This window comes from Diabrotica virgifera, chromosome 4 (genome assembly GCF_917563875.1).
Source record: "Diabrotica virgifera virgifera chromosome 4, PGI_DIABVI_V3a".
Lineage (NCBI taxonomy): Eukaryota > Metazoa > Arthropoda > Insecta > Coleoptera > Chrysomelidae > Diabrotica > Diabrotica virgifera.
Genome location: NC_065446.1, coordinates 246,957,129 through 246,969,201, shown reverse-complemented (window position 1 = coordinate 246,969,201; position 12,073 = coordinate 246,957,129). Strand labels below are relative to the sequence as shown.

At 33.4% G+C, this 12,073-nt stretch overlaps 1 protein-coding gene across 2 annotated transcripts in view; it reads right to left on the bottom strand.

Moving 5' to 3' along the window:
* Positions 1-312: 312 nt before the first annotated feature.
* The window catches only part of LOC114334316 (nucleolar protein 4), a 621,666-nt gene continuing 609,905 nt past the window's right edge, over positions 313-12,073 (bottom strand). For both annotated transcript variants that reach the window (XM_028284355.2, XM_028284361.2), the window contains 2 exons: positions 11,294-11,478; positions 313-6,977 (listed from right to left, as the gene is read on the bottom strand). In XM_028284355.2, the coding sequence (XP_028140156.2) occupies positions 6,814-6,977; positions 11,294-11,478 (349 nt within the window). In that variant the 3' untranslated portion in view covers positions 313-6,813. The remainder of the gene's footprint in view (positions 6,978-11,293; positions 11,479-12,073) is intronic.

Below are 12,073 nucleotides of genomic sequence, written 5' to 3'. Positions count from 1 at the left end.
GTCAAAGTGAAATAAATGTTTGGTTTACACTTAAAAGTATCCAAAACTAAAATTTTAGTATTCTCAAAGACACCAATAAACGTACATTTGCATGCCAAGGGACAAATAATAGAGCAAGTAACGTCCATAAAATATTTGGGAGCAAATGTGAATGGCCAGTGTAACCAAAAAAAAAAAAAGAAATCCTATCAAGAATCGAGCAAGCTAGGAAAACACTCATATTCCGTTGGTGGGTGTGTTGACGGAAACAATTATATAAAATAATATTAATTAAGACGCAAACAATTGTCAATAATATACTTATTTATTTTTTGGGTAAACAAGCGTGCTTCGTTTATTATCTCGTAAGGGTTTTGTTGTTGTTTTAGCGAGGGTGTGTCTGAACCGCGCGCCTGCTGTGTCGATACTGCGAGACCACCACACTCTATTATGTCACCATGCTTGCGGTTTTACAATATGGCTAGAAAGGCAATAAATTACTACATCTGCGTTTTAAAAGATGAGAACCTTTCTGTAGTTTAAGAAGTTGACATAAAGGGCGTGGCAATCTGGCCTCGAAATCTATTAGTGTTTCCTTGAAAAAAACATTAATTTTATACAATCTGCTTAGGGATATATTTCGTTTCTTAAACTTAACGGCCCTTGTTAGCATATGGTTTGTATATTAAATGTGAATTTTAAATGACTAATGTTATTTCGTTTTGTGAAAAGTTATTAAAAATTTAGCAAAAATAGTAATTAAAGCGTATCGCTATACACTCATGAATCTTTTTTCATGAACATGAAAACATTTTTTGCAAGATCAGACCTTAGTCTGGAGCTCAGAATCCGAATGATCAGATGTTATGTGTTTTCTGTCTTGCTGTATGGCTGTGAAAGTTGGACAATGGACTCTGAAACAGAAAAGAGAATAGATGCCTTTGAGATGTATGCATACAGACGGATGCTGAGAATTCCATGGGTACAAAAAGTTTCTAACAGTGAGGTACTTCGGCGCATTAACAAACAAATGCAATTACTAAAAATAATCAAAGAAAGAAAAATACAATACCTACCATATTATTAAAATCATATTAGAAGGTAAAGTACAGGGCTTAAGATCAGTAGGAAGATGCCAGAACTAGTGGCTGAAAGAGCTTAGGAGATGGTTTGACCGCTCATCTTCAGAAATTTTTCATGTGGAAGTTTCCAAAACTTTAATTGACGTTTGGATGGCCAACCTTTGAAAGGAGGCGGCGTGATAAAAAGAAGAATGATAGTTTTCACTCATCTGGAATCTCCTCTGCTCCTTCAATTTGTTTCAATTTTTATATTCCGTGATCCTGGTGCTTTGTTATTTTTGGCTTTATATCTTCAACACTATAAATATACACTAAAAAACTAAAATCAACCTCTTGACTAGACTTACGACAATGACTTAGTTAATAAATAAAAATTTTGATTTTTTTTCAATTAATACCAATTTTGGCTTTTACTCATTTTCAATTCTCTTTACAATTTGTCTACATTAACAAATACTTTAGCGATAAAACATTTTTACAAAAATGTCGGCGCATTTTAGAATATTTACAATATTTCTTCTTTGGTACACTGAATTATAATAAATTCTTAACATCATATCAAATATAATAAAATATCCCCTGTAATAAAGTAGTAATTTTTCATATTTTTGATAAATAAATATTTTACATATTTAAAAAACATGATTTGTACATTTTTTAGCAATTTATCATACGAGGTTTAACTAGCAGCTGGATGCATACATTTTATAGGAAATATATATACACATGTACAACATAAAACGATTAAAATTAAAAAGAAGAAGTGTTGATTGAAGTCCAGTTGATTTTAATACTTAATTACACGATTTTGTCCCGATTTTTATTTTAAATCATATTGTTGTGTCACCCCTTACTGCGGTCCTGCGCTTTAGCGAAGTCGAGAATGATTTTCTGTTTATTCTACATAATCCCTTAAATAATTTACGTACCGAAAAATATCCCGTTAGGTTAAGTAAAGTCTGGTCTGACTATTCCGACCATCCAGAGGACGATGACTAATGGTACCATTATCTATTTAAATATTTTTCTATAAACAGGTCCATCTTTCCAAATCTATTTTATTTTTCGTTGTGCATCAAGATGTAAAAAACGATTCTACGTGTATTTCGAGACCCCTTTCAGGATAATATTAATTTTGTATCTTTTGTTTTTTCTTAGCATATTTCTTTTTGTGATTTCTCATCTTATCGGGGTCCCTTTGGGAGTCCAATTTTATCTCATTTTTGAGGAGACCTTTTTCCCTTTGTGAATCCAAAATTGTTCCATTGGAAATCTCCCCCTGGGAAGTTCCTCCCAATTCGGAAGCTATCTTTGTCCCAGTATATCCTACTAAACACTTACGGCCCAAAAAACCGTTACTCTCAGTTCTCTTCTATTCAGATTCGTTTTTTGAAAAAGTTTACATATTGCATAACGGACTACCCTCGTCGTGTAAATGGACTCTTCTTCCGTGACGCTCTCGTCAATATTTTACTATAGAGAAAAATTAATACAACGCCAGTATAGAAGTTTCGCTTCAAAAAGTCTTTGTTTTTTGTAAATACTGTTTTTCTTGCTAAGTAAACGTTGGGGCCCTATGTATTATGACACCATTCTATTTAATATTTATTCGTAATAATATAGGTATCTAATTTTTTAATTCAATTAATAAAATAATATTTTTACAATAATTAATTTGTACAATTTGTTTAAATTACACTTTCCCTGTACGTGACTAGATTCATGACAAGAATGTTTTAATTTTTATTTTGATTGCAAATTTACATTTCAACTGGACTCCGATCTCCCTCTTCAGCAGTAAGGATGTAACATCACAAAAGAAATACATTTATGTACATAGTTACAGTCTAACAAAAATATTTTTCGACCGAACATAATTTGGATAATCGCAGAAAATAGTGAAACGTGAAGGTAGCTTCGAATGAAGCTCCACAGAACGTAATATTGGTGGTTGGCAGTGTTGCCATGTCCTTAGAATGTATATGTTGTGTGCGTCAAATATATTCAATATCGGGAAAGAGCATGCAATGTATTATATTAATTAATATCTTAAGAAGCAAATTATGTGTATAAGCACACTGCAAAACTGCAAGTAACTAACAGTATAATTGGAGGTACATCCCAAAATGATATTTATTTTTTATTTAGCGTATGGCTTAAGTACATCACAGAATATATTTAGATTTATGCATATACAATGCATCACAAACAGATGTCCAGTTTTCTTTATGTATTCGATTGACCCTTCGGTTGCCATTACAAAGTCTATAGGGTCGCCTGTGTATGCTCTGCGTGGGCAGTCCAGAACAATGTGTCCGATCGTCTGTCTTGCAGCGCCGCAGTCACAAGAAGGCGAGGGAAGTTTACCCCATCTGTAGAGGGAGTCGGCGTATCTTCCACAGTTTGTTCGAATTCGATTAAGGGCTGCCCAAATCTTACGGGGACGTTAAAATTCGCCAGGTTTTCCTATGATGTCCGGTAGACTATCGTAATGCGGATCTGTCCTACTTTCCCAATCTTCTCTCCATCCGGTATTTAAGTCAAAGTTGGATTGCTGCAGCGCTTGAGCAGATTGTAGAGGGGGTAACCTGGCTCGGAGACGGTTTCCAAGAATATCGGGGATGTCGTTGTGGACTAGAAGCTGGCGACTGTTCATTATTTTGTTATATTCTTTAACCGATGCATGTTCGCGGCGTAGGTTGGGTGGTGTTATATTACTAAGGGTAGGTAGCCACATTGTAGGGGTGGGCTTAATTGTGCCTGTTATCATACGCATAGTACGGTTTAGTTGGGTGTCGACCAGGTGGGTATGCCTGCTCTTTAGCCACACTGGTGCACAGTATTCTGCCACCGGATATATCAGGCCAAGAGCAGAGGATCTTAAAGTTGATGCTGTGGACTCCCATGTAGTGCCGCAGAGTTTCTGTATTATATTGTTGCGTGTTTTCAATTTTGCTGCTGTTTTCGTAAGGTGTTCTCTGAATGTGAGCGTTCTGTCTAGAGTAACCCCAAGGTATTTCGGGTATTTATTGTATTATTAAAATACACTCGCAATTCTCTGTTTGCCAGCTTGTTGTTGAGATGAAAAGCTGATACTTCAGTTTTTGTAGTACTTGGTTATAGTCTCCATTTCTTAAGGTATTCGCTGAGGACGGATAGGTCATTCGTGAGAGTAATTTCTGTAATTTCTAAAGATTGGTGGCTTGTTGCAAGGGTCCAGTCGTCAGCATATCCAAACTTCCGAGATTCGGTTTCAGGCATAATACAGAGGCTGAAAAGTAAAGGGGCAAGGACAGAACCCTGTGGAAGACCATTGTTAAGTTTCATCTCCTTTCCCATTATAACCTGGAAGGCTCTGTTTGTCAGCATGTTGTCAATGAGGTTAATTATCTTTCTGCAGGGGATAATACGGGCCAGTTTATATATTAATCCCTGTCTCCAAACAGTATCATATGCTGCTGTTAGATCTATAAATACTGTTGCTGTCTTTTGTTTCTTTTGAAAACTAGCTTCTATAAAAGTTGTTAATGATAGCACTTGGTCCGTACAACCCAAAATGATAAAGAAATTATCATACAATTTTCATCTGGTGAATATCTGTTGCAATATGGCGGTTTGAGGGTTCCGACACCATTGTCAGATCTATCCGCTAATCTATCGAAAGGGAATTGCCAAAAATTTTTATAATTCATTGCAAGTAATATCGAAAGAAACAATTAATCGTTGTTTTATATACATTAAAAATACAGCATCCATAAAGTAATCTAGATAACAAAAATGTACTGTTTACAAGCTTTCGCTATTTATATTTGAAGCATGGAACATATACATTATAAGAACATGGCAACACTGCCAAAAACCAATATCTTGTTCCGTGGACGTTCATTTCATTTAAGCCTATGTTCACGTTGCATTATTTTCTAGAATAGTCACTAAAAGTATTGATTCTTTTAATTCTCTTCAATTACCCAATACAACGTTTCTGTCGGATATATATCCTAAAAGTCTGTAACTAATCATGGCATTTATTGATAGAAATTATTCATATATATGTAATATGTCACATTAGTGCGATTTTAAGTCGTTATTTATTTTTGAGGTTTAATTCAACACCAAATTCAAGAAACCGAATTGTTTATGGGACAGTTCATTTTAAAATATTCAGACAAGTGTTATTTTACTGCGCAACAAACTTACTTAATATCAATTAAAAAAAACTTATGTTTCATTTTAGTTCAGAAAAATCTAGGATTAAATCTAGATGTAATAAATCTAGATTTAGGATATCTATTAAAGAGAAATCGTATTTTGAGTACAGGGAAACAACTTTCGTTGGAATTTTTCCTAGACGAATAGACGGAATGTCATTGCACATTGTAGAGTTCCTTTCATCTCCTTTATTCGTCGTCTCCTTGCCTTATAAATTGTAAAAGGCAGAGATTAAGAATGTTACCAGAAAGTGGTTCCAAGAGAATTTTTAGATTAAATCTGCCTGTAAAATTCAGATTATTATGAATGTATCCTACTCCTCCTAAGTGCCTTCTCTATAGGGCTTTTCATTCACAGTCATTTGTTTCGAGCGTCATGTGTCACATAATATTAATATATCTACGTCATACGTTATTGGCATACACCAATGATACAAACCAAAGACGTATGACGTAGATATATTAATATTATGTGACATGTGACAGAAGCCCGAAACAAATGACAATCGATGAAAAGCCCTATTGATGTTGGCGATCAATATGGCAAATTTCTCTTTGTTCTGAGCTTGATGAATTAAGTCATTCCCTGTTGTGTGGGTCCAATCTCTGATGTTTCCAAGCCAGGATTTTTCTTTCTTCCTATACCCCTTTTACTTCGATTTTGCCTTCTAATATTACCTGGAGTTGCTCATTATTATGTATACATAGAGAATATTGTATCAATATAATAATAATATGTAATATTATAGGAAGTGTTAAAAACTTCTTCTTCTTCTTCTTCTTCCTTTATTGGGTTATATCCCTCGGGATAATTCGCCCAGCTTACACCAGGGAAATACTCTTGTCTTGCTCTGGGCAATCGAATGTTTCCAAATATATATGCTAAAGCCTCAATTTTTTTAAATATAAGTAGAAACATCTTCTTATAGGGCCAGACAGTCCCTACAGGAAAGGCAATATTATAACATAAGGGTTAGAACTATTATCGTTTGGAGGTCTAATATCTTTTTATATCTTTATCTTCTTAATTTTTTAATTCAAAGTTGGGAATTGATTAATTTATAAGTTAAGTTTAGCTAAGTTAAGGAATTTAAGGATCAAGTTAATCCTACGTGGATTAAGGTTGGACATAAGTAGGCAAATTTCAATGGGGGTAGGGATATTTGTTTTAGCTAATTCTTTATATAGGTCAAAATTGGGTGACATATTTATAGGGCACTCAAAAATCAGATGATTCAACGACCCAACCCGGCCACAGTCACAATATGGGTTGTCTTTTACTCCTATCCTGAATAGGTGAACTGGAGTAGCACAATGACCTGTCCTGTGTTAAAAACTTGTTTTGGATTAGTCAATATCTTGACCTAACCTCAAAAATATCAAAACTTCAATTCATCACTAATGTGACACATAAATTTACAAGTTTCAGTGTAATTACAAATACCTGTAGAAAGGACACTCTCCAGCAAATATGATTCTATATGAATACTCGTACTTTACGTATTTTACATATGAAACTAAAAATTGATTAGAGACATATTATACTACTGTTGTTGAATTAAAAGCTGCTCTAACTCGTCCGCCGATCGAAGAAGAAAAGCCGCAGACTCACGGTATCCTGTGATCAACTGTCGCACTGCTGTCATTTCCCCTGCGCTTAGTTTGTGGTTCAGTATCGGTTTTTGTTTCATACTGAGATCGGCTGGACCTGAAAAAATATTATTATTATCCACAGTGTTCACATATTATTTACATAAAACATTAAAAATTCTGGAACCAATTTTATTTCGACCTGACATAGATATGAGTTGCTCCCTACAGGAACCATTGTAACCCCGCAAGTTTGGAAAAGCGACACCTGGGCCCGGATTACGTACACTCGATACGCATCGTATCCGCCATGTTTTCCCATAAGGCGCTACAGTAAAACATGGCGGATACGATGCGTATCGAGTGTACGTAATCCGGGCCCTGGTTTCATAGCTCGGTAACATTTTTCGCACTTTTAATTATATTGGCCAATCCTATTGGTCCTGATTACTGGACAATTGTCAAGGCCATAGCCCAAAAAAATATAAGAAGAGAAAGTAATATTAAGGCTATGTTATTAAAAAGTAAGCATTGTCATACGAAAAATGTGTTACTGCGCAGAATTATTTCTGTTACCATAAAGTAGTTCCACGAAAATTTTTCAGATTTAAATTATTATTTATTATTTTTAATAAATTTTGCATCTGGACTTTTATTCCCAATAAAAATTAAGCTTCTTCAGTCTAGTTGATCAAATAGTTCATCTATATTTTTAATAAATTGATTAAATTTATTAAAAATTTAAATTTTTCCATTAAAAATATTCATTTATAATTTAATTTATTTTTCTTTCTAAGGGGGTCCTTATTTTATAAATCTCGAGAGCCGAAGTGTGACAACCCTGCTCTATAGGTGTGACAATCCTGCTCTATAGGTGTGACAACCCTACAGAGGTGTGCTCTATATAAGTGTGACAACCCTATCATTAATACTTGCAATGCACCCTATTCGCCGTGTGCAAGTACTTGGAGAAGATACGAGATATGATCGTACGCGAATAGCGAAGAAATCTTGCCACTTTCTTAAATACTTCATTGTCAATTGATCATTTCCAGGTCACGTGACACTGACAGGGTCTCTGAGGGGCAAATATTGTGTTTTCAGTGCTATTTTTGCTATTTTCTTGTTTTATTATAAAAATTCTGTGGTTTTAACTACAAAAATGTCAAATATTGGATATTATAACACCTTCACATGGGATGCAAAAACCCGGCATAATGAGAAAATCAGTATTCTTGACCCACAATTCCCGTCGTTCTGTTGACAGTGCATTTAAAATGACTCGATCTTGAAATGCGGCCGGTATTCTAAAAAAACTCACTTTATCTCTTTTACCTTTAGTGGAACACTTTACAACTGAAAAAACCACTGGTATTTTAATCATATTTTTAAATTAAACAATGGTTTTCTGCACTAAACGTACTTTATTTACAAGATGTTTGCCCCTCAACCGCTGTCAAATGACGTCACTCTGGAATGGTCTATTGAAATTGTCAAAGTGACGTATATTTCATATCTACTGTCAATGAAGAAGAAAAATTTTATGTTGCTCCACAAATATTGATATGATATGCAATTATTATATAATATAAATTTAATTAATTGTATTTTTCTTGTAGTAGTGCATTTTACTAATTAATTTTATTTACTACATACAATTGTTTAACGAAAAACATACTGCGCACACTCGTAACCGTTCAAGAACGGTTTTGTATCGAGTTGAAACAAACCTTTAATATTCTCCTCTCACCCATAGTTATGACACTCACCTGACGATGTATATAAAGACTATATTTATATCGCTGCCACCTATGAAAAGTATAACTCCGAAAAATGCCGTTAAGAATATAACTTTCAATGAACGCCGCGAAGAATATTATTTTCGATTATATGATTCTGAAAATTATAATCCCTAATAAAGTGTTAACAAAAAAAAATATTTTTAAAGGAGTATCAGCAAAAACATAATTTCTGTTTGTGGGTCCACGAAAATTATAATTACAAAAATGTTCAACAAATCTTCCAGAAATTATTTTTTTCATGAGCACAGAAAGGGAAATAATTGTTTTCGTCATCATCTATTAAGAACTAAATCTTTTCGTTATAAATGTTTTGGGAGTTATAATCTTCGCGGACACACATATAAAAATAAATTGTATCGCCAACACTTATAGCCCAGTAAATGAACGGGAAATTCGGCGATACCGTGTAATTTTCAGGGGCAACTCCGAATTGCATGAAAATTTGGATTTAGGTTCTACTTACCCTATACTTCAAAGTTGAAATTGTGTCGTTGGTTGCTTTTACTTGGGTGGTGACAGTCACCCCTTCTGGGGGGTGAAAAAACATACGTTCAAGATAACACCGGAAATGGATAAATTGACCGATTTTAAGCAACTTTTGTTCTATAGAGTTTTTTTACGTAAGTCAATAATTTTTGAGTTATTTGCCATTGAAAATGTTGATTTCTCGACAAAAAGCTACGTTTTCAGACGCTTTTTCGAAAATAACTCAAAAAGTGAATATTTTATCGAAAAAAATATCCTAGCAAAAGTGTAGCTTATAAAAAACCCAAAAATTGTGTATCAGTAAAGTCTATCAATCAAATAAAAACAAAGTTGTAGCTCATTAAAAATACGTTCTTATTCGTCTAATTCCAAATCGATTATTTCAAGGTGAAATCACCGAAAAATTAAGCACTTTTCGGGAAAACCCCATTTAAACTTTTTTTAAAGTGTTTATAAAAAGCTTTGTTTTAATTGTTAACAAAAGTTTCAGCATTAAAAATAAGCGAGTTACGCTCAAAATAAAGTTGGCTCTCTTTTTTTTGTAAAAAATCATGAAAATCTCGCTGTGTTTAGCTCCCCAAATGAAATTAATCGCTACCGCTTTACAAACAATTTACTTACCTATCTATTTTTTATATGATCTGTCAGTCTCACCGGTTTAAAGTGTTTATTTTTAAAAGGGTTATAATTGAAAAAGCTTGAACGGGTCACTAATCACGAGTGCATGCAAATTTTGAACAGCCATATCTTAACCAATTTTTGTCTTACGGAGAAACAAAATGAAACTAGCATATGTTATAATAGCAAAACCTACATTTCTTACTGTTTAAGATTTTTCTTATCACTAATACTTTTTAAGTTATTTTGAAAAAATGAAATTTTTCAAAACTTTTTAGAAAATTTTTTTTACTATAAAATCAAATGTTTTCAAAAATAAGCACTTCAAACCAATCAAACTTACAGATCATATAAACAATACACATACAGTTAAAATAGATGGTAAAGCCAAACAATTAATTTCATTTAGGGTGCTAAATAGAGGAAGGTTTTCACGATTTTTTTTTTACCAAAAAAAGGTGCCAACTTTTTTTTTCAGTGTAACTCGTTTATTTTTGATACTGTAAACTTTTGTAAAAAACAAATAATAAGCTTTTTTTCGATACTTTAAAAATGTTAATGAGGTTTTCCCGAAAAAGGCTTCTTTCTTCGGTGATTTTGCGTTGAATTATTCGATTTGGAATTAGACGAATAAGAACGTATTTTTCATGAGCTACAACTTTGCTTCTACTCAATTTGTAGACTTTACTGGTATACCATTTTTTTCGGTTTTTTATAGGCTACACGTTGGCTAAAAATATTTTTTTCGATAAAATATTTACTTTTTGAGTTATTTGGGAAAAACGGTCTGAAAACGTAGTTTTTTTGTCGAAAAATCAACATTTTAAATCGCGAATAACTCGAAAAGTATTGACTTACGTAAAAAACTTTATAGAACAAAAGGTGTTTAAAATAAGTAAATTTATCCATTTCCGGCCTGATCTTAAACACGCGTTTTTCATCCCCCCGAGAAGGGGCAAATGTCACCCCCCAAGTAAAAGCAACCAACGGCACAAATTCAACTTTGAAGTGGAGGTTAAGTAGAACCTAAATCCAAATTTTCATGAAATTCGGAGTTGCCCCTGGAAATTACACTCCAAAACGGTCATTTATTGGGCTATTATCAAAGAGGTATTATTTTCACTGAAAATGTATTAGGAATCACATTAATCATATGTACCAGCGATATATCCGTGTTTAAATTATATTACGAGCTTGTTAGTTTTGTATTTGTTCCTGTATTTTCTTTGTACCTTCTGAAAATAAATTTATTACAAAATTCAATTTTTAATAACCTGCCCATTATTATAATTGGCGCAGTCAGTAGGATTTTTCCAATATAGTTTTTAATTTGGTGCCAATCCGATTTTTTTGAACTAGTTGTATACATCTTGAAAAACGTCAAAAGATAAAAATACGTTCAGGTAATCACACATTTTGTGTCGTTTCCAATTTTTATGTACAAAGTTTAAAATATTTTTTTACATTGCTACAAAAATGTATCTGAAATAATTTTGGTTCAGAACTGAAATTTATTCGAAATATTTACCGTTCGTCAGAAGCCCTCCAGACGCAGCGAAAGGTGTTGATCCTGGAAACAAAGGATAGGGTCCCGTCCTTTGAAAAGCCTGTGTAAAATTCGGTCGGTACATGGCAGTTGGGGCTGCTGAAGCCGTACTCGAGATCCCTAGGCCATTCATTCCGATTGGGCCTAATACCCCGGCATTTGTCACACTGCAAATCGATAAAACGAGCTGTTTTTATATTTCAAGTAAATAGGCAGTTTGGGTTTAAATAAAAAAATGTACATTTTAACTTCATTTAGGGTGAGGCAGATAAACGGCCTATTAGAAATATCTCGAGAACTAAATGCAACAGAATAATAAAAATTGGAGTGAAGGGGTTTTGAATAGTGATCTATTTGATGAAAATATTTTCATATATTTGCTACTTCCGATTATACTGAAACTTGCTTATAACTTCGTTTTTTTAATAGGCACCCTGTACATTATTACATTTTTGGATTTTCTTCGATGTCTTCCTTCTTAAAATATGAGGATTTGTAATGTGATACAGGGTTGTTTAAAAGATAATTACGTTTTTTTCTTAATTTCGTAGCAGTATTCACACCCTATAGAATAGGGAACTTGCATAAATTTTTAAATTCGGAAAAAATGTTATAAATCACAACAGAACATAATTTAAAACATGTATCAAAGATAAAAAAGTTTTGTTTGTCTTTCGTTTGGCCCCTAAAGACGATTAAAAATTCAAATTAAAACAGGTGGTCCAAAACGCATCGTGACGTCACTTGGTTTTACATTTACAT